The 23,644-nt window shown below is 40.7% G+C and overlaps 1 protein-coding gene across 4 annotated transcripts in view; it reads right to left on the minus strand.

Moving 5' to 3' along the window:
• Positions 1 to 11,981: 11,981 nt before the first annotated feature.
• The window catches only part of SLC41A1 (solute carrier family 41 member 1), a 38,317-nt gene continuing 26,654 nt past the window's right edge, over positions 11,982 to 23,644 (minus strand). For 2 of the 4 annotated variants that reach the window (XM_003767622.4, XM_031937245.1), the window contains 3 exons: positions 22,725 to 22,859; positions 22,104 to 22,252; positions 11,982 to 14,459 (listed from right to left, as the gene is read on the minus strand). In XM_003767622.4, coding sequence (XP_003767670.1) covers positions 14,274 to 14,459; positions 22,104 to 22,252; positions 22,725 to 22,859 — 470 coding nt within the window. In that variant the 3' untranslated portion in view covers positions 11,982 to 14,273. The remainder of the gene's footprint in view (positions 14,460 to 22,103; positions 22,253 to 22,724; positions 22,860 to 23,644) is intronic. The other 2 variants (XM_031937244.1, XM_031937243.1) reach the window with 1 other exon arrangement.

Genomic DNA, 23,644 nt, shown 5'->3' on the forward strand with positions numbered 1-23,644 from the left:
CCATTCAGGGATTAAGGCTAGATAAGAAAATAGCACTTGTGGCCTTGCTCAAAATAGTTCTTGCTCACAATGCTTATAATCTTGATAAATCCATAAATATATAAAATACAAAGTAGCATGTGATTATATGAGTGGCACAAAGAAAATACACAACTCAGAAACCCACCTTGAGGAAAATTTTTTTTCATTTAAAAAAAATTTTTATTTTATTTATTTTCTTTTTCTTTCTTTCCTTCTTTCTTTTTTTTAAATAACTTTTTATTGACAGAACCCATGCCAGGGTAATTTTTTACAACATTATCCCTTGCACTCACTTCTGTTCTGATTTTTTTCCCTCCCTCTCTCCACCCCCTCCCCCAGATGGCAAGCAGTCCTATATGTGTTAAATATGTCGCAGTATATCCTAGATACAGTATATGTGTGCAGAACTGAACAGTTCTCTTGTTGCTGAGGGAGAATTGGATTCAGAAGGTATAAATAACCCAGGAAGAAAAACAAAAGTGCAAGTAGTTTACATTCATTTCCCAGTGTTCTTTCTTTGGGTGTAGCTGCTTCTGTCCATCATTGATCAATTGGAACTGAGTTAGATCTTCTCTTTGTCAAAGAAATCCACTTCCATTAGAATACGTCCTCATACAGTATTGTTGTTGAGGTATATAATGATCCTTGAGAAAAATTTAAAGGAAAAACTATCATTTTGTTTTGGATAGTAAAGAATTTATAACATATCCGCCAAAGATGGGAATAAGAGAGAGCATGTTAAGAAAGAGATCAAATATTCTCTGCAATACAGTAATCTGAAACAAAAAAAGGAAGGAAGGAAAAAAGAAACAGAGCAGAGAGTGAAGAATACTGGTTATGGTTCAGAAAACTTTGGATTGAATCCTGGTTCTGTACTTACTAACTCTGTGGTCATGATATCACTTGATCTTTGATTTGCTATTTGTGACTAAAACATCCTAATAACATTTCATTATTAAAAATTTTATTAACAGAAGACATGGAAATGATATTAAAGGTTTAAAAATTCATTCCAGAATAAATATATTTTCCCTTTATCATTCTCTCTGGCCCACTAATATGGAAACTACACATAACATCTGCTTTGACAGTTTCTTTCTTGTATTCATCACATTAAATCCCAAGCTAATGCAACCTCTTTAGGCACCACCATCCCTGGTCCAGAGCTGAGGAAACCAATTTTGTCTTTGGCCCAGGCTAAATTTGTTCATTCATTTGTTTATTAAGCCTTTATTACATATGATCAGTGTATAGAATATTGTGCTAAGCATGAGAAAAAAAGCAAAAAATAGATAATATAATTTTTATTTTCAAGGAGCATACATCTAGTAGGAGAATAAATCATAATCCTAAATAAATAAAACACACATTCTATGAGTAGAATTTTCTCAGGGGCCTTCTCACCATAGAACAACCCATTACCATACCTGCTTCTTATTTCTTAAATCCAATCTGATCTGCTTCCTTTGCATTATTCAGTGATAGATCCAGTTCATGGTTGTTCTCTCTTGGGGGAAGTCAACATATAAAAGGTAACCGAAAAACAGAGGGAAACAGAATGTAACCATAAGGGTATACACTACCTGGAAGGTGATGAAATCCAGAGAATAAAAAGTATAGCCAAGAGAGCAATGAAGTGTGACCAGTCTGAGAGAGACCCTATAACATTAAGAGAGCAGTGATGGGAAGATTTGGATTTCAGTTGCACCTCTGATTTTTGCTACTTACATAGTCATAATCGAGATTAAGTTTTGAATGGATTCTTATCATCAGTGGAAAGAGTTCCTATTATAAATACAAATCTTCAAGTTCTATATCTCCAACTTTCGCAGGGGGCCTCAAACTATGGCTCACAAGCCAGATGCGGCAGCTGAGGACGATTATCCCCCTCACCCAGGGCTATGAAGTTTCTTTATTTAAAGGCCCACAAAACAAAGTTTTTGTTTTTACTATAGTCCGGCCCTCCAACAGTCTGAGGGACAGTGAACTGGCCCCCTATTTAAAAAGTTTGAGGACCCCTGGATGGGATATCTCCATTTGAATGTTCTGCCATAAACTAAAACAACATTTCCCAAATAGAATTAGAATATTAGAATAGAAATAGAATATCTCTTCCAACTAACTCTTGTCACCCTGGTAGGATTGTGCTCCCTTTAGATTTGAGTGGAATTGAGTATCATAAAGGATAAAGATAGGGACAATGAAAGGTGATTTTCCTTATTCTCCTCTTTTTCTGTTCATCTTTGTACATGGGAATGATCTCTGTAATTTGTCAAATTCATAATAATAATAAAAAATTTTTAATTACTGACAAAAAGAAATATTAGCATGATGCCATTTTGGTATAAATCAGATATGTGGGTCTGAGTCTTTGAAGAGCTCATAAAAAAGAGGCAGCAACTTTTTTTCTCAGGGCAAAGAACTGGAAATTGAGGGATACTCATCGATTGGGGAATGGCTGAATAAATTGTGATATGTGATTATGATGGAATATTATTGTTTTTTGGGAAATAATGAGAAGGATGCTCTCAGAAAAATCTGGAAGATCTTCCATGACCTCAAGCAAGGTGAAACGTATTATGTAGCAAATAATAGTAATGCTGTGGAATGATCAGCTGTCAATGACTTTGCCATTCTTAGCAATACAATGAGCCAAGATTATTCTGAAAGACTTATGATGAAAAATGTTCTGCATATCCAGAGAAAGAACTCTTTGTATCTAAATACAGATTGAAGCATAGTTTTAAAAAAACCTTTCTTTTTCTTGAGGGTTTTCTTGGGGCAAGGGGAAGAAATCTATGTTTTCTTTCATAATATGACTTTTATAGAAATGTTTTGGGTAACTTCACATGTGCCTTGTCAGTGGGGGGTGGAAGTAGGGGAGGAAGAGAGAGAATCCGGAACTCAAAGTTTTAAAAACAATGTAAAAAAATTGTTTTACATGTAACTGGGGAAAATAAAAATGTTAAATAAATAAACATAGCAATTTCTTTTTTAAAAAGAATAGCACAGACAATGAACTTAGTCTCCTCTTCTCCAAGAAATGCTCATTACCTTTGTCTTCAGCCAACTTACTTATGTAAGATCAGACAGGAATGGGAGTAATATGCTGGTGTAATTACCTTCAGTTAGGATATGTTCCCTTGCCAGCCCTGAATCAGGAAGAATTGTTAAAAAGATGAAAAGCTCTTTATCTCTTACCCCCTGCCTGGGAGGTGTCAAATCATCAGAGCTGAGGCCCTAAGGGAGCAGGACTGGAAAGGCTTCTGACAATCCTACACAAAAAATTCCTGCTCTTTCTGAAAGAACATAGTAGGACTCCAGCTGAGCCTGAGCCTGGATGTGATGGGTTATTATCGTTTTTTATCAAAGAGTGAGTCTGTGAAGTCCAGTTGAATCAACGTTCCATTGATGTCACACTGTGTAAGGAGCCAGCCCAGGAGTGGTAAGACCTTTCTGGTTTAGCCCAGCAGCAGACTCATCCCTCAGGGATGCTATTCCCTGGGATGAACAGGCCCAGATAAATCACAGTCCATCCCATATCCCACAGCAAACTTTGTGAGCATTCTCTAGAGGGAGAAAGGACTACATACCTCCGCAGTTCCATAATTATGAGTTGTTGACCACATCTATTCTCCATTCAGGTATCTTGCTACCACTGTAAATTTATCCCCCCTCTCTCCCTCCCGAGGATTCTGTGGCTATTTGTAAAATATGCCCCAGGTACAGGTGGCCTTTGTATCCACTATGTATCTATGACAATTGAATAAATTCCTTTTCTTCTTTTCATTTTTATTAAATTCATTTTATAAGAGCTAATTGTATTTACTAATTGTTAATAGGAAAACACATTGTTGAGAATTTGTCAGCTACTTGTTGAGGTTGTGATTGATAGTTTTTGGTAAGTGTCAAAAAGTACCAAGCATAATCACACACAGAGTTATCACTAGCACTTGAGATGATAGCAGTTGCCCCTCTAGAAACTTGACTTTCCAGAGCTGCAGGAGTAAGTGTTGGCTAGATCCACAATTTCATTCGAGTGAATACTCCTTTCACCAGTACAAAATGAATTCTTTAGGATAGTACATTCTTGTTCTGCCTTTCGGTAAATCACTCACCAATAAGTTTTTCATTAATTCTAGCCAGCTTCTTGGCTTTTCCTTCATTGTTTGTCTTGACTACAACCACATCCATGCCAGATAAATGTTTGGACAGAGTTCCAACCTCAAGTGAATTAATTCCCCTAGGGAGCAGGGTATGGTCTCAGGAAGCCCTTTGGACTCATCCTTCCTGGCTTATCCCATCCTAGTCCATCCCTTCAGTGAAATACTGATTACAAAGCAGATAAACTCTTTTAGAAATGATTGACAAGGGGTCTCGTGGCTTTCAGTTAGCCAGTCTTGCAGCTTAGACAGAAGTAGGAGCAAGAAGGGAGGGCACCAGAGCAGAACCAACCTGACTGAGGCCCTTCCAAGAGCCGGTAACCAAGCCCTGGAATATGTGGGACTTCTGGGGAGGGGAAGGCAGCTTGGTTAAGTGTCAAGGGCCTAGTGGTGCAGTTTCTAGCAAGAAGCCCAAGAAACCTTCCTTAGAGGGAGCCTGGCAGATTCATAGAGCTTTCAGCCAAGGACTTCCCTCCTGACTAATGCCTCAAGCCAAGTGACAGGCCTAGGCCTGCAGTTGAATGTGGTAGGGCCTAGGCCAAACCTAGTCTGCATATTTTACTGGCTTCGGTCAGTGTGGGGAGAGGGCAAGCCTAGAACACAACATCCGGGAAGAATGAGAAATTTTACAGGTCATCCAGTACAAAACCTTAATGTAAGAGTGATAAGTGAGTCATTTACTTTGGGAAAAAATATCTGCAAGATGCAGAAAAAATGTACTATATACAAATATGCCTTTGTTTCTCAAGCCCACCTTTAGGACAGGGTTTGCAATGCATAATTTGGGATTCTTCTTCCAGACCTCAAATTCTCTATGCCTTTATTTAAATCAATGATAAAAACCACAAGATCATATATTTAAAGCTGGAAGGAACCTTAGAAATAATCTAATCCAATCTGCTTATTTTATAGATGGCAAAACTAAAGCCTAGAGAGATTAAAAGATTGTCCAAAGTTACACAGTATTAAGTAACAAAGTTGGGATTTGAATCCAGATCCTCTGAATATGAATCTAATATTCCTTTTATTTTACCACTAATACCACACAGCATCAAGAAAAAACTTTTAGTATCTTACAATATTAATGGATCAAGCTCTTCATCTTATTTATAGTTAGTTATTTAACCATGTTTTCATCAACACCCAATTTTTTTATGAGTCCCATCTTTTCCATAAAAATAGCATGAAAGAGAATGTTTGTGGCAGCCCTCTTTGTAGTGGCCAGAAACTAGAAATTGAATGGATGCCCATCAATTGGAGAATGGTTGGGTAAATTGTGGTATATGAATATTATGGAATATTATTGTTCTGTAAGAAATGACCAGCAGGATGATTTCAGAGAGGCCTGGAGAGATTACATGAACTGCTGAGTGAAATGAGCAAGACCAGGACATCATTATATACTTCAACAACAACACTATATGATGACCAGTTCTGATGGACCTGGCCCTCTTCAACAATGAGATGAACCAAATCAGTTCCAATAGAGCAGTAATGAACTGAACCAGCTACACCCAGCAAAAGAACTCTGGGAGATGACTAAGAACCATTACATAGAATTCCCAATCCCTCTATTTTGTCCACCTGCATTTTTGATTTCCTTCACAGGCTAATTGTACACTATTTCAAAGTCCGATTCTTCTTGTGTAGCAACCTAACTGTATGGACATATATACATACATTGTATTTAACTCATACTTTAACATATTTAACATGTACTGGTCAACCTGGCATCTGGGGGAGTGGGTGGGGAGAAGGAGGGGAAAAATTGGAACAAAAAGTATTGCAATTGTCAATGATGAAAAATTATCCATGCATCTATCTTGTAAATAAGAAGTTATAATTTTAAAAAATAGCATGAAAGTATTTTATGTCAGAGCATAAAATGCTCTGACAAGATCCAGGTAAACATGAATGACATGCGCTATTATTTCAGTCAAAAAAATCATTTATATGAAGTATTCCAAGAAGCATGGGAACACTTACACTAATTGATACAAAGTGAAGAAAGCAGAACCAGTAAAACAATGTATAAAATGACTACAACAATGTAAATGGAAAGAATGACCAATCATTCCACCAACCCTGAATACTATGTAAATGTGATGATCAAGTTTAGCCCCTAAGAAGAAATGAAAAAAAAAAGTACTACTTTCTTTTTTGAAAAGATAGAGACTATGGATATGAAATATTGTATATGTTATCAGACATGGCTGATATATTGGTTAACTTTGCTGAATTACTTTTTTCCTAGCAAAAAACTTCTTTATCAAAAGTGCTAGGTCACTGGGTAGGAGAGGAGAGAAGGATGTATTGAGAAATGATGTAATAAAAGCAAAATATAGAAATGGAAATTTGTTTTTAAGCAAATCTATGTAAATCATACTCCTAGTATTTCTCTGATCTGACAATTTAGTGACCTTGTAAAAAGAGGGAAATTAGGTTGATCTGACATTATTTGCTCCTGAGGTAGATATGTTAGTTCTTGGTAATCAATGTTTTTTTTTTTTTTTTTTTTTTTTTAGATGTTCACTATTGTTTTTTTTATAATAACATTAAAAAAATGTGTGTTGTTTCTCTCAATTACAAAGTAAGCTCTTTGAGAGTGGGTATTGTTTATCTTTCCTAGTCTCCCCAGCTACTACTGCCTTTCTCTCTGGGATTACCTTCTATATACTTTTTATTTATGTTGTATATAGTTTCTCCCATTAGAAAGTATGTGCCTTACGGCTATATTGCCTAATACAGCGGTTGCTGGATTAAAGGGTATTAAGTTTAATTACTTTTTTTTGCATAATTCCAAATTGAAATTCAAAATAGTTGAGTCATTTCACTGATCCACCAAATAGAGTGAGAGAATATGTCTTCCCCTACATAGTTTCACCAGCATTAACTGTTGCCATCTTTTATTTTTTTGCCAAAGATGAATGAAATGAGGTAAAATCTTCAGTTATTTTAATTTGTACTTTTCTTATTAATTATTTGAAGCTAGTTTTCATGAGGTCATTTACAGTTTGCTAATCTTTTTAAAAACTGTTCGTTATCCTTTGAGCATTTATGTACTGAAGAATTCTTGTTCTTATATATATCAATTCCATGTTAGTTATATTAGACTTTCATCAGTGATATGGATGCAAATTATTTTTCCTCTACCATTTCTTTGAATCCGTCTAAAGAAGTTTCTTTAGACAATTTCCCCTCTCCATTCTTTTTGTAATTGTCTATTTTTGTATCTTTAGAATGAAAATTCTTGAGAGCTTTCCATTTTCTGAATTGACTTCCCCAGAAGAATGTTAGACAGTGGGAATTTATAATTCTTTGTAATGCTCTGAAGGTTGCTTGTTGCTTTCCCAAAAATCTACTGTGTATATCAGCCTATACTTTCCTTTCTTTTTAGATCACAAATTCTTTTTTTATTAAAGTTTTTTTTTTATTTTCAAAACATGCATGGATAATTTTTTTAACATTAACCCTTGAAAAACCTTGTGTTCCAAATTTCCCCCCTTCTTTCCATCCCCTCCCCTAGATGGCAAGTAATCCAGTACATGTCAAACATGGTAAAAATATATGTAAAAATTCAATATAGGCATACACATTTATACAATATTTTGCTGCACAAGAAAAATCAGATCAAAAAGGAAAAAGTGAGAAAGAAAACAAAATGCAAGTAAACCATAACAAAAAGAGTGAAAATGCTATATTGTGATCCATACTCAGTTCCCACAGTCCTCTTTCTGAGTGTAGATGGCTCTCTTAATCACAAGATCATTGGAACTGGCCTGAATCATCTCATTGTTGAAAAGAGCCATGTCCATCATAACTGTATAATCTTGTAGATGGCATGTACAATGTTAGATCACACATTCTAAGATGGCATGCTAACTTATTTTTAGGCTTCTTATTTCCACTCTACTAAAGGACTTTGTTGGTGAGAATTAGATCCATACTAGAAATTGGAATATTTATAGATGGCAAGTTTATCAAAGCTTAAAGGGAATGGTGCAGAATTCAAAAAAAGTTCTGTAAGCTAGAATATTTTGCTAAAATCTAAGAAATGAAAATTTAACACCTGCATCGAATAACCAGCTTGAAGAGTGCAAGGTGGGGGAAGCATAGCTAGAAAGAAATTTGTCTCTGAAAGTTCTGTAGTTTTTGGTGCACTACAAACTCAAAATAGTCCAGTGTGTGATATAGTTGACAAAGAAACTAATGTGATCTTAGGCTTCATTAAGACAGACATTCACTGACTAAGCTTGTCCACCCCCCCAAAAAAAGATGAGAAATGCATCTTCCTCCCTTCTTTGCAGATGTAGGAGACTCTAGGTGTCATATTTGGTTGATATATAGTTACTTTTGTTCATTGTTCTTTCTTTCCTTCCCTCCTTTTTTCTTCTTTGTTATAAGAGATGTTCACTGAGTAAGATATCTTTTGAAATAAAAGTGATGTAAAGACAAAAGAAATCCTTTAACATTTTTTTTTTACAGAAAGTGTTAATATTAAAATGTAGGAGGGGATCATCCCATTCTACTGTGCTCTGATTAGATATCTAAAGTACTATGGTCATTTCTGAGTGTCATATTGTAGGAAGGACAATGAATGATAAGCTTAGAAGTGTCATCAGAATGGTGAAGGGATTGAATTTATTTTATGAGGATCAATTACAAGAATTGAGGATGTTTATCCTTAGGGAGCAAATAATTGCTGTCTTCAAGTATCTGAAGAGATATCATGTGGAAGGATTAGGTTTATTCTTCTCGGTCCCAAAGGGAGTTACAAAGATTTGAATTTGAGTTCCAGGGAGAAAATCTTCCATGTCCCAAAGTGGGATGGGCTATTTTAGAAGGGGTCCTTCCTCAGAAGAGGTCTTCAAGCAAAAAGCCTGGGGCTTGAATGTCAGGCCTAGTAGGGACTAGCAATAATAATAGAAATAATCAGTATTTAAATAGTGCCTTAACATTTGCAAAGTACTATATATATATATATATATATATATATATATATATATATATATATATATATATATGTAATTCGATCTTTACAACTTGGGGAGGTAGATGCTATTATTTTCTCTTTACAAATGAAGAAACTGAGGGAGAGATCAGATTAGATGACTTCTGAATGTTCTTCCAACTCTAAACTTTGAAATTCCTTCTATTATTCCTTTCATCTTTTAAAGAAGAAATTGTCATTTAGACATGTTAGGGAGTTATTAACTTATTTGCTTTGGGCAGAGGGACAGCTCTAGCCTGCCTGATTGCAGTACCCCATCACTGATACAGCTCCTTGATAGGTAGGGGAATTCTCATTCTCTAACTTATTTTCTATTCCAGGTATTCTCTAGGACACAATTTCTTAAACTGTGGATCGTGACCTCCTATGGGGGTCATGTAACTGAATGCGGAGGTTGTGAAATTATGATTTATTATTAGAAAATGTTTGATTCACATACCTATTTTACATAACTATATATGCCTGGAATCATGTTAAAACTTTTGGGGCAAAAAGGGATTGCCAGTGGGAAAACTTTGGAAGTGTTCTAGAACATGCTAAAAATCATGTGAATACTATTTCTGTCTCTGATGCTTTTCCCTTAAATATTCTTCCTTCTGGCTCCTATATTTCCTCATGGGTATCACTCCTAAACATACAATGATACTCAGCCACCTCACCATCTTACTTTTCATTTAGCACCCCTCACCTGTTTTTTGAATAAGATGCACATTTCCAGTTTTATCTTTAGCCCAGCCATTCTTAGCAACACCTGCCAATTTTTTTTTTGTCCTTGAACTGGGTTCTTTAGTTCTTGTTCTGTGTTGTGTTTTTAAACTCATGGCACTAATACAAGGTCAGAAGGGGAGCTATTAAGTGTTAGCAAGTGGGGATAGAGACTGAATAGGTGATTTCTTTAGTACAGGAACTCTTGGGTGAGGAAACCTCCTTTACCAATGCAGGCTGGCATCCTGGCATTTTCAAGAGTTGTTTAGGGCAGTGAAAGTTCAAGTGCAAGTTCACACAGCTAGTATGGATCAGGAGTAGGAGTCAAATCTTAGTGACTCTAAGGCTAACTCATTGACTATCACTTCCTATAAATGCTATCTTTAATGGCAGAAAACCTGACTCTTCAGAGAATATGATGATTCAGTTCCAGAGGACAGAAAGGATTGCAGTTTTATACCTTGTCTTAGGTATTTTTATTTTTAGGCATATTTATTGTTTTGGGTTTTTTTCCTGCTCTGGCAGGGCCAACTTAGCAAGGCCAGTACCACTGTTAGTTTCCCAACTATAACTTGTCGAGCCTTCCTTGGACAGAGTGAGTCTCTTTATGTCCAGCAGTCATGTTAAATTCTATAATAGAAACAGGGGCACTAATCTCTATATAAGGATCTGTGGGCCACATATTGACTTGGTTTTAAAATGTAACATTATTTTATGGTTTATTATAATATTATTTTATAAAATATTTTCCAATTACATCTTGACCTGGGCTTGGACAGCACTTAGCAGTGATATGGGCTGCACGAGGGTATCTTATAATCCATTTTTTAGTATACAGCATACTAATTAGTCAATAGAAGCAGGAAATCTCTTCCTTATCTCAGAGAAGGAAAGTGGGGGCCAGACAGGTTAGCTGACACAATGGAAAGTCAGCAGAAGGATGTGTTTCTTGATTCCTAATTATTGCTTTATTCTCACCAAACAATATTTTCTTTTTTTTCCTTCTTCTGCAGTGCAAGAGTTGCAAAATTATGATTATCAGTAAATGTTTGATTTACATATCTATATACACCTGGGGTTGTTTTAAAATTTCTTGGGGCAAAAAGAGGTTGCAAATGAGAAAATTCCTCCTGAAGTGAAAATGGGGAGAATTTCTAGCAGCAGCATCACAGTTCAATTTAAATTTCTGAGGCTCGGAACAGCCACAGAGAGAGATCTTTAATCTGACAAAACAGTGATCACCCCATTTCTCCAAGATAACAAATGGCGATGTCTTAAAATAAATGAGCATGCTGATGTACTTGGATTTAGGGAGGAGGCGGCTTCTCGAATGCCTGAGGAGTCAGGTAACCTGCTCTGGCTCTTACAGAGATTAGCTATCTATTTAACTGGAAGGGGCTGGGGAGTGGGGAAGACCAGACATGATTGGTTTCTAACTCGGGAGGTGATTTCCTTCTTCCACAGGGGAACAAGGCACCAACTCTCACTCCACTCCTTAAACCTCCAAGGCTCTGACACCAGAATTCCCTGGTTTTCATCTCCGTTCTGCCATCATCAATTTACTCCTTGGGGTGTTTCCTGGGGGCAAATCATTTAGCTCCTCAGTGCTAGCTTCTGGACTCAGATTTCCAGCTCCTAAAAAGCAGGGCTGATAGACTCTAGAGTCCAAGTTAAAAGCTTTAGGAGATCCCATCAACCAGTTATGTTCTTTCCTTAAGTGATGTCATAGAACTAACAGTTTTTTTGAATTCCTGGTGTCCAGTGAACTTTAGGTTCTGTTGATTTGCATTACAAAGACCACTTCCACTTAGGAGTCAGAACACTTGATGTCAAATCTCTACCTTAACATTTTTTAACCGTGTGCCTGTAGGCAAGCCCCTTTTCTGGATATTTTTCCATATTTGTAAAATGGAGAAAATAATTCCTTCTTGGTATCTGTGTTATCAGTGCAGGCCCCCTCTCTGAATGACTGGTCTATTATTTGACATTTCATCGTAACTCAATATTGATTTTGTCTCTTTCCTACTAAGAACAAAAGTCCCCCTCTACTTGGTTAAGACACAAGTAAATCACCCAACAACCTAAATAAATGTTCTCTTTATTTTACCAAATATAATTTATCAGTTAAGTTGACATTTGTCAATTCAGTTATAGCAACTATAAATAATTCTCTTAAGACACAATTCTGGAACTTTTTAAGAATACAAGAGTAAACCAACATTGCTCCTTGCAGCCAGGTCTAAAGTACATGCACAGTTGGGGAAACAAATCTTGGATGCATTTGCACTTTCAGTGATATTCTCTCTCTCTCCAGTCCCTTTCTTCCCCTCTTATAGGAAGCCACATATCCATGGGGCAGGGGGTTCACTCACTGGCCCAAAAAGGACTCTGTGGATGAGGGGAAGATGAGTTGGGCCAATTGGCTACACTGGTTAGGGAGGACCTCTGGAGGGGGTTTGTCTTGCTGTCTGTGTGAAGAAGAGAGGAAGAGGATAGCAAAAGTGATAGGGATCAGGCAGGGGAAGCAGAGCAGACAAGTCCAAGCAGTGATGAATTAGCTTTGCTGGACACAGCCCAGGGGAGACAGATGACCATGAGATCACTAGGAGTCTGATTTTAGGATGAAAGATTTGGAGTAGAGAGAGAGAAGCTTGCTCCAGAAAATCCAGTGGAAGGTCCCAGTGACAAGTGGTATCAGTAAGAGATTGGGGCTCCAGCCTGAGCAGCCCCTAAAAGAAAAATCCAGGAGATGAGGGTAGGAGAAGTTGGGAGTGGAGATGAGACTCATCTCTCCCTTACCCACCATTCTCTTGGCTAGGAAGATTTTGTGGAGTGTCCCTAGAGCAAAGCAGCTGAGCAATACCTGCATCCAAAGGCCCAGATCCATACATGCATGAGTAGTGTATATTGTGTTTTCCCCGGATTCCTGATCTGGTCCAGAGCAATACATGGTGGAGATGCTGAGAAACCCAGTTTCCTTTCAGAGAAAAACAGCAGCAACTGGGGAAGGTCCAGACTAGCAATTCTGGTACTCTTAGGAGCCCAGTGGGCAGGATCCTAAGAATTGAGGGATGGGAGTGTGAGGAGGGACAGGTAGGCTCTTGCTGGCTACCGTGGGCATGACCCAGGAGAAAGTTAAGAAACCCTGACAGAGGAAGCAGGTTGGGCACTGCAGTTGTGCTCAGGGCTCGGAGGAGGTAGGAGCCAAACACGGAAAAAAAAAGGGAAGACTAAGTTTGGTGAAGAAGCCCTCTTACCACCAAGTTCAAGGGCAGGTGCTGTCTGTGAGACCACAGGAAGTGGGAAAGCAAATAGCAAAGAGATGATAATGTGGGGGGCAAAAATCAACTTCCTGGGGGGGGGTCTTGGAGGAAGTGGATCTTCCAGGCTTTGTACATAGTAAGTACTCAATAAATATTTGTTGGATAAATGAATAAATGAAGGAATGCTCTAAGACAGAAGCTGAGAAGTAAAATGATGGGTATGGAATGGGACAGGGGGGGAGGAAATGCTTAGGAAACCACAGAGTCTTTAGTCGACTCCATGTGATTTTAAGCACAGAGGGGAAGTAGAACTTTCTCCGACCACAGAACCAGATCCTGACCCAGCCCCTGGGCTCACTCAGGGGCAGAGCATGCTCAAACGGGGACAAGAATGGACGGGGAGAGGGAGGGAGGGGCGTGCTGCCTGTTGTTTGAGCCCTGAGAGGATGTGGGTATTTGAAGGAGTGGAAGAATGTGTGGCAAAGGGTGGCCAAGCCACTGTCTGCTTCTTCCAGGGAGTGTTAGGCAATTAGAGAACAGTGGGAGAGCTTACTGGTGGTACCTAACATGAGGGACGTGCTGGAACGGGAACAGTTAACCCATGTTACTCTCTTTAGGGGCCGGCTAGATTTCAGCAGAAGAAAAGAGGGCTAGGGACCAGCTGTGTCCCCGCTCAGCTCCTTTTTTATGATCCATTTTCAAGGAAATAAGGGGATGATTTTATTATCCCCACCAGTCAACCAAAGGAAAAAAAAACCAAAACCCAGCGCCTACCCACAAAAAGGGCTCCCCTATTAGTCAAATACGTAGGTTGCTGAGGTCAGACTCCCTGTCCTTATTCTTTAGAAAGATGTCCCTTCCCTGTTCTGCTTGGAGGCACCCACCATGAAATTGCACTTGGTGATTGTCTCAAAATTGACTCATGCTGTTTTGTTTCAATCAATCTAGCCTTCCTAAATACTCACTGTACAAACTCGGCTCGACGTATTAAAAATTCCCATTTAAAATAATGAGAATTCAATATCAAAGTGAAGTCCTAGAAAGGAGGATGGGGAGAAAACCAAAAAGAAAAAAATCAAATACAAGGCAATGGAAGTGGAGAGATGGAAGCTAGTCCCCGACATCTGTGTCTCGGTCCCCTATGAGCCAGAGAACGTGGAAGCTGAGGGCCAGGAGTCCGGTGCCCAGCAGATCACCCAAGGCTGTCAAGTATGGGATGGAGAAGTTATCTGGGTCCAGGCCTCGGCCCCACATCCAGTGCACCATCCAGTCTGCGATGTACAAGAGGATCAGCACCTGGGAAGAGAAGGAAGGCCCAGCTGCATGAGACGGTGGAACAAAGGCCAGGCCTTCAAGCCCACAACTGGGAGCCTTGGAGCACCAGAGTCTTTAGCCACAGACCATCTGGTCCAATCCTTTGCTTTCCCAGAATCCTTCCCCCAACCCTGCTCCCTTTCCTTAACACTACAAACAAAAAGCACCAACAGCAATCAGGAACTAGTCTAAAACAGCAATGTCAGAGGCATCTTATGTTAAAAATGGCAGCTGTTTAGGTCACTATCCTGAAGGAAAGAAGAGGAAGTTTAGTATTGGGACCCAGCTGTTATGGAAGAAATTAGCAGGTGCTAATCAACCAATAAATCCTGCTTAAATAATCACCCTCAGCCCAGCCCTCTCCCCCCCTCCCCAACATACCAATGTGCCCAAATCTCTCCCCAACCTAGAAATCTCAGGAAATAGTCTCATTCCTTCCAACGATCATCCTTTGTCCTTTCTCTCTCAAAAACAGCTGTCTACACCTGTCGCTGCACTCACTCCCTTCCCAGCCCTCTGCAGTCTGGCTCCCAACCTCATCACTCAACTGATCCTGCCCTCTCCACCGTTAACCCCAGTTCTCCCTTTGCTGCCAAACTCTGGGGCCCCTTTCAGTCCTCCTCCTCCTGGGTCCTTGCCAAATCCCGCTGACCACCTTCCTGGGGATGCTTTCTCCTCTCCCGGCTTTCCCTGACACTCATCGCTCCTCGTTCTCCGCCTCCGAGGCCGAGATCAAAATGCCCCCTGCCTGTTAGTGGGCCTGAAAGCCTGGTCCTCTCTCTGCATTCTGCCATGCGTTCAATGACCATTTCTGCATAGATTATTCTGAGCTTCCTATATCCTGCAGCTTTATATAGCTTTCCCCTAAGATGCAGACCTGCTTCACCAATTAGATATTGGATGTTATGAACTGAATGTCCTAAAGGCATCTCAAAATCAACCTGTCCAAAATAGAACACATTCTTTTTTCTACCATAACATCCTTCCTGTTATTCTATTCAGGTTCATAACTTTGGTTTTCTCACCCCATATATCCAGTAAGTTTCCTAATCTTATTATTTCTACTTCTACAATAACTTTCTCCCCCTCCATCCACTTTCTAGGGTACAGAGCTAGGTTTTTTTTTATACATTCCAGATCTCTTTCCAGCACAGTCAGTCAGCAGCATTTTGAGGCAATTTAGAATAAATAAGTAACATCTTTCACAGTAGAAGGAAGGGCTGATGCAAGAAAAAAAAAAGGAGAACTTCATATTTGCCATGCCATTTGTTTGTTACTGGTCTGAAAAGACCATTCCTGTTCAAGGACAGGCGACAAGGGGAGGTGAACAAGCTACTTTTGAAATTATGAAGAGAAGTCTTACCTAAATGTAACAACAATAAAAATATTAGCTAACATTTCTATAGTGCTCACTGTGTGCCAAGTACTGTACTAAGTGCTTTTAAATTACTATTTAATTTGAGCTTCACAACTAGGCTGGGAGGTAGGAACTATTATTATCACAAAACAAAATTCTGGCTATCCTTCAAGATCTGGCTCAGATGTTACTTACTTCAAGGTCCCTTCCCTGATGACCTCAACTGAAAACATCCCTCCTTACTTTACACTCCAATAATGGAATTCAATTCACACACAGGAGACTTCTAACACACTGCCTTGTATTATAGATATCTGCATTTGTTTCTTAGCTTTTCCACTTGACTATAAATAACTAAAAAGAAGGAGCTGTGTCTTAGGCAAATGAAAATTATCTCTTTCTTTTCAAATTTCTCACATTTTGCCTAGGCTTTGAAATAAAATTATTACTGTACATTCCTTTATTCCTAGCTCTCACCACAGTGACTTGCACATTGCTGATGATTAATATGGGGAATTTAATAAGATACCTTTGTTTAACTGAATTATTTGTGAAAACTTGCTGTTTTACATTCATCACATTTGCAAGTTTCTGTCTAGAATGAGTTCAGTGATGCTTACTAAATTGGGAGCTCTGACTGAAGGTTTTTTCACATCCCTGACACTTAAACTGTCTCTGCTCAGTGTGAATTCTATTCTGTCAAATAAGTAATGAGCTCTGATTGAAGCTTTTCCCACATTCAGTACACTTGTATGGTTTCTCTCCCATGTGAATTTTCTGATGCTGCTTAAGGATGAGCACAGACTGAAAGATTTCTCTTATTTTTCACATCCACAGAGTTTTTCTCCTGTATGAATTTTCTGATGCTAACTAAATTGCGAGCTCCAAATGAAATTGTTTCATAATCATTACATTTATAGGATTTTTCTCCAATATGGAGTCTCATGTTGGCTAAATAGTTAATTGCATCTAAAGCTTTTCCCACATTTGTTATATATAGGGGTTTTTCCCCCCATTGTGAGTTCTCTGTATTCCATATGAACTTCATTGTTCGGGGAGTTTTTGGCATAGATAACATGCTTATGGGAATCTCTTCTTCTTTTACTCTCTCTGATACATTACAGGCCTTGAGATCATAACCAAGTTTCTCCTATATCGGTTATAATCCTGGGTCCCTTTTTCCTCTGCCAATTTTCTTTTGCCAATTTTCAGTCACTTGGTTGGAATGTTTCTTTTGGGAAGGGGATTTCTCCAAAATCACCTTTTCTGGGCTTCACTGATAATTCTTTACTTTTCTTTCATCTTTGCAATCCATTCTTTAAGAATATTTCGTAAATTGCCCCATGTGAGTCTGTATCTTCCCAAGAGTTCATTTCTTCATTTGAGTGCTTGTCCCTAAGTTTATTCCCTGGGATTTGAGCAGAAATCTCTTGAGGTCTCTTCTCAATTCCCTGCAAATCTAGGACCTTATACATCTTTCCCATGCTACAATTGCGAGATAATGGTTTGGAGGCTGGAAAACCCAGGAAGATCTTTGTTGTTTATCAGTCATTTCTGACACTTCATGACCCCATTTTGGGGTTTTCTTGGCAAAGCTCCTGGAGCGGCTTGCCATTTCTCCAGCTCATTTTACAGATGAGGAAACTGAGGCAAATTGAGTTAAGCGATTTGCCCAGCATCATCCAGCTAGCATCTGGACTGGATCTGAACTCATGAAGATGAATCTTCTTGATTCCAAGCTCAGTGCTCTATCCATTGTACCACGTACCTGCTTAGAGAGACCAGTTTCCCATAATTCTATAGCATCACATTCCTGTAAAGATCCCTCTGAAGAGTCCAGATGTTTATTTTTCTTTTCTTGTGAAATACATAGCCAAGTACTTGAATGTCACCAACCCCCCATAATGGGTCTTCCTAAGGTTCCCTTCAAGCAGGTACTAGAAGGAAGAGTCCAGCTTCTGCTGGACAGCCACACCAGGCCGTGGCAGATCCTTCTGGCAGAGGGCAGGGCCAGCCCAGACCATCTCAACCCCTGTCCTCAAAGCCCTTTCAATGACTACCAAACAGCCCCCTTCTTTCCACTCACAAAGGCACGATTCTACTTTGGGCCCTATCATCCTAGGATCAAAAACAGGATCACAGCCTCAGTTTGGCACCCGTAGCTCCTCGCAACCTGGCTCCAAATGAACCTGGTCCCACCTCGCCACACACGAGTCATCCATCTCTGGATGCTCCCTTCACTCAGGCTTTATCTGTCCCACTGCCTAGAAGGCACTTCCTCCTCCTGGCCCTAGTTCCCTTTAAGACTCAGCTTAACTGCCACGTTCCACATGAGGCCTTTTCCAATTCCCCTCCTCACTCACATCCTTGCGAATTCCTCCTTCAAAACTTCCACCTCTTCATTTATTTTGTACATAGCTATAAAAATACAGATTTGTTTTTGTCTGGTAGGTTGTAAACTCCTTGAGGACGAAAACTGCTTCACTTTTGGTTTTGTGTCTCTAGTTCCTAGCACATAGTAGATGTCTAACTAATGCTTGCTGGAACTTGTTATTTTTTCTGTCCTAGGAGGCTCATATTCAGCGCAAGACTCAGTTTCGGTACTCTGGTGGTGGGGCATTCCTCCAAAACCCACTCCTGGAAGGAGTCCGATAAAAACTATAATTTTTATGGGCCCCCCGGGCCTGGAGCAACAGGGATCCTAGGAATTTTTCATGATTTTATCTACTTGAGGGAAAATCCATTCAATAAAGTACATACAAAGCTCCAGGCCATGAGCTGATGATACAAATAGAGATAGCACAAAGACCTTGCTTCTCAAGGATCTTACAATCTCTGACACAAGAAATGGTGAAATAAATGCAGAGAAGAAATCAAGGCAAAGAGCCATGAGAAATCGGAGGAGGGAGAGAAAATTTTTCTTTGAGGAAGACAAGGAAGGTCCTATAGACAGTACAACGAGCTTAGACTTTCTTTTCTTTCTTTTTTTTTTTTTTTTTTTTTTGCTGAGGCAATTGGGATTAAGTGACTTGCCCAGGGTCATATAGCTAGAAAGTGTTAAGCGTCTGAGAACAGATTTGAACTGAGGTCCTCCTGACTTCAAGGCTGGTGCTCTATTCATTGCACCACTTCGCTGCCCCTGAGCTTAGACTTTGATGAGAAGGGGCTTAATCTAGGCTCTCCTCATTAGTAGTTATGTCATCCTGGGTGACACTTGCCATTCTGAGCCTCCGTTTCCTCCTTAGTAAAATGAGGACCCTGGACAACACAGAAAGCATGGTTTAGTGGCTAGAGTGCTAGCCTTGGAAAGGGAAGACTCCCATGACCCTTAGAGGATGCGATTCTAGAGCTGGAAGGGATCTCTCAGAAGTAAAGCTGAGAGAGATGGAGGGGACTTTCTGGCAGTAGGTTTAAGCGGCAGATCTTGGATTTCAACCCAGCGATCTTATCTGCCTCAAGATCTTAAGGATCCCTGCCCGCTCTGGTTCTGTTTTTTATGATTGATTGAGGAGAGCTTTTCTGTCCTTACTTCAGACACTTTGCTTCTAGTACTCGAAGGTCAATGGCCAGGAAGGCCAGAAAACAATAGCAAGAGGAGCCATAGAGATCAATAGCCTATTGTATGTTATCAGGAAGGAGGACAGAGAAGGAACAAGTAATACTCCAGACTGGAGGTAGAAGAAGGCATGGATAACATTAAGGGACAGGAGTTTAAAAGTGAGTAGAAGAGACACAGAGAGACACATAAACCCTCTTCTCTCAAATGCTGTTGAAGAAAGAATTGCCATTCCAAAGTCATTTTGGACCTAAACTCTAGACGTTTTTATTTTTACTATCCAATGGGATAATATGTAAAATGCTTTGCAAACTTTAAGGAGCTAATAAATAAATGCTGCTGCTATTTAGTCACATATGACTTTTTTTATGACCCCATGTAGGTTTTTCTTGGCAAACATACTGTACTGTTTTGCCATTTCCTTCTCCAGGTCATTTTACAGATAAGGAAACTGAGGCAAACAGTGAAGTGACTTGCCCAGAGTTACAAAGCTAGGTTAAGTGTCTGAGTTCAAATGTGAACACATGGAGATGAATCTTCCCGACTCTAGGACCCACACTCTATTTACTGTGCCATCTCCTTGCCCTATATAAATGTAAGCTATTATTGTTTCTCTTTCTTTCTGCAGAGAAAGATGGCTGGAGGGGGTTCAAATCCCTTATTACTCCATGTTTAGACAAATCATTTCACTATTCTGGGCCTGAGGTTCCTCATCTGTAAATTGAGGAGACTGGACTTGATAAACTGCAAGTCTCTTTCCTAACTCTCTTATTCTAACTTAAATCCCTCTTGCTGCAACTCCCAAGCCCCCAGATTTGTGATTTCTTGTGACTGCCATCTAGAGGAGAGAGGTCTTCTCAGGTGGCTTTGGACAGTCCTTTTTTCTCGTAGAAAGAGGGAGAGAAGGAGGGAGAGGTCACCAACCTGCTATTCAAGATTCTCACTAGCAGCAGTGGAAGAATTACCATCGCCAAGCTGCTGTGGTCACCACTCAGAGTCATCAACATCTGATTAGTCCAAGCTTCCTTCCCCCATGGGTTCAGGAAACAAGAACTTATTTTTAACATTTGCTGTAGCAAAATAGGATTAGGAAGTGAAGATAGCTACAAAATTATGGCCTACTGGTGCAAAAGCAAATTATATCTGGGTTACTTGTTGCTCTGGATTGCTTAAGTCCTTTGCACATCTGTATTTGTTTCCTTTTCTGTGAAATGAGGGGTGGGCTCAATGGTCTTAAAGATCCCGCTTAGGTACAAATGTTAAACTTGATGTTCCTGCTTCTCCCCCCACTCTGTACCTAACTGACAAGGCTTGTATCCCTTTTGTGTTTTGAACTTTGCCTATCATTTAGATCCTCCAAATAGCTGAGCATCAGGGTAAGAACTGGGTGGATTTTAAGCCCCTGGGCTGAAGTTCAGTGGCTAGAGAGAGCTTTACTTTGTGAATACTGTGGCATGAAAATGTCCCCTTGGGCCCTGAGCCGGAGCTGCTACCTGTTTTAAGGCTAACCCTGGCCTTGCCCTCCGTCCCTGGAAGCCACGAGAGCAGTCCTGTTGCTCAGTCCCTGGCCAGCTGCTTGTAACCCCACACCCTTCTGGGCAGCTGCAGAGGAAACCCATATAAAGTGAGGGGCTGGAGGTCCATGTCCTGGGGAAGGGAAAGCAGCTGTTCTCCCACATTCCAGCCCAGGGCTCGTGTCCCTTCACACAGGGCCAGTCCCCAGGAAGGAGGCGCCCAGGGAAGAAGGCAACAAGGGCCCTGGGGAATTAACACCCTGTCCCGACTCCTTCCCGCTGCTGCTGCTGCTGCTTCATCATCCGTCCTGTCCAACTGCGCATGACCCCGTGAACTTTTGTTCACGGGATTTTCTTGGCAAAGAAACTGCCCTTTCCTTTTCAGGATGACCCCATTTTAGAGTTGAGGGACTGAACCAAATAGGGGTTAAGTGGTTTGGCCAGGAGCACACAGAGAATAAGTATCTGAGGCTAGATTTGAACCCAGGTCTTCCAGATTCTAAGCCTAAATGCCCTCTGTAGCACCTGGCTGCCCAACCTCCTACTGAGATACAAAGAGGTCAGTCTCCTCAAGAGGGTCCATAGGGTAGGGGCTTCATTATCCTAGCCCAGGTGAAAGGAAGTAGGGAATGAAAATGTTTTAGGAGTCAGGATACCTGGCTTATTTTTGTCTCTTTTTCCATCTCTCTCCTCTCTCTCTCTCTTTCTCTCTCTCTGTCTTTCTCTCTCTCCCTCTCCTCCTTCCCTGTATTTTTCTTTCTCCTTCTCTCTCTCCTCTGTCTGTCTCTCCCTCCCTCCCCCCTTCACTCTCTCTCTGTCTCTTTCTCCTCTGTTTTCCTCTCTCCCTCTCTCTCCTTCCTTGTCTCTTTCTTTCTCCTCTCGCTCCTGTCTCTTTCTCTCTCTCCCTCCCCCCCTTCACTCTCTTTGTCTCTGTCTCTCTTTCTCCTCTCTGTTTCTTTCTCTCCCCTCTTTCTGTCTCTCTCCCCCCTTCCTCCTACCTTCCCTCCTTTTCTCTCTCTCTCTGTTTCTGTGTGGTTCTGTGCAGGGCTTTTAGGCAGTAGCACACTCTAGGAAGGCAAAGTGTGGTTCTTACTGGAGAGCTCTTCAGCCCCCAGAGAAGGCCCCGGGCCAGTGGGGAAGCAGGGGGCAGCCTGCACTTTGTCCCACCCTGTAAAGCCCCCTCCCACCTCCCCCTGTACCTGGAGCAGTGCAGCTGTCATGTAGAAGATGATGAAGATGAGGGTGAGGGTGGTGTGCCCACCTTGCATGCAGCTGATGGTATAGAGGAACACCAGGTGTCCAGGTACCACGAGGAGGAAAAGGACCCGGGCCGAGCGTGAATTCACTTCTGGGGAACAAGGGAGAAAATGAAGCTGGATGGGTAGGAAACCTTCCTGTGAGGTCCCTCCCCTGAAGAAGGGCAAATCCTGAGCTGGGGCCAGCCCCCCCGGGGCCACCAGGTGAGCTGCTCTCAGCCAGAGACCTTAGCATCTTTCTCTACACTCCAGCAGCCTCAGGTCCTCAGGTATCCTGGGGCACACAATGCAGGATTCCTCCTAACCCTCTGGGCACCTTGGCTCAACCTGCTCCCCCAGAGAGGTGTCTACCAATAGACCAGTTTTCTCAGGACTAAAGACTGTCCTTATCATAAGGGAAATCTTCCTGACACTGAGAGAGGTATGAAAACAGAATGGCTGCTTCTGGATGGCGAGTTCCCCATCCTGGAAGGAGGGTCTTAGAACAGGCTGGACAAGTACTTGTGGGGGATACAAGTTGATGAGATTTGTCGTTTGGGGGGAAGCCAGAGGAATGAGCTTTACCAGGACTAAAGAAAGTGGTGCAAGGGCTAGGGCAGCGCCGGGGCGCTGGCTCGGAGCTTTCCCCCGGCATCCCGTTCATGTGCAGGTAAGTGGAGATTCGGCTGGCCTGGACTGCCACCAGATTGCCTCCAACACCTGCAGAGACAGAGAGGGGTTTGGGGGTCAGGGAGGCAAAGGGGCACAAGTCTCTGACTTCTCAGCATCCCATACCAAGGACATCCTTCACATTGGGCCAGGGGCAGCACCCTAGACTAACCTCAGACAATAAGATAATCAGAAAAAAAGTGATTATGAAAGGAAATGGAGACCTTGTCCCTCACTTCCAGGAAGACTTCAAGGCTGATCCATTCCCCAAATAATCCCCCCCCCTTCCATGTCTTTGGCCATACACTATGTCTGCATGCTCATGTACCCCTGTGCAGACAGGAATTTCCAAAGGATACAGACACATTTGCAAATTTCCCTATTAGTATTGTCCCTCAGTCTTAAGATGCATGAATAGGTCCTGTAAGATCTCAGAATTATGCCTCTGATCTTCTATAGCTTAAAAGTAGTATAAAGATAGAAATAAATAGAAAAAATAGCGTTAAGTATAAAGACAGAAATAGAAAAAATAGTGTTTTGAGAGATACCAGGCACAGAGCAAGGCCCTATATGTCTATGTTCCAAACCAGGAGTCAACAAACTAATGGCTCCAGGGCTAAATCTCTGTTCCCAAGAGCTATGAATGGTTTTTACATTTTTAAGCTCAATAATTTAAAAAGTTTTCTTGATATTTAACTGGTGAAAAATAAAAAATTATTGAATTAAAACTAAAATTAAATTTAAAAAATTGTTTTAAATGTAAAAACCATTTTTTCCTCAAGAGACATATGAAAGTAGGAGGCTGGTTTGAGGGCCATAGTTTGCCAACAGTCGGT

The sequence above is a fragment of the Sarcophilus harrisii genome, chromosome 4 (genome assembly GCF_902635505.1).
Source record: "Sarcophilus harrisii chromosome 4, mSarHar1.11, whole genome shotgun sequence".
Lineage (NCBI taxonomy): Eukaryota > Metazoa > Chordata > Mammalia > Dasyuromorphia > Dasyuridae > Sarcophilus > Sarcophilus harrisii.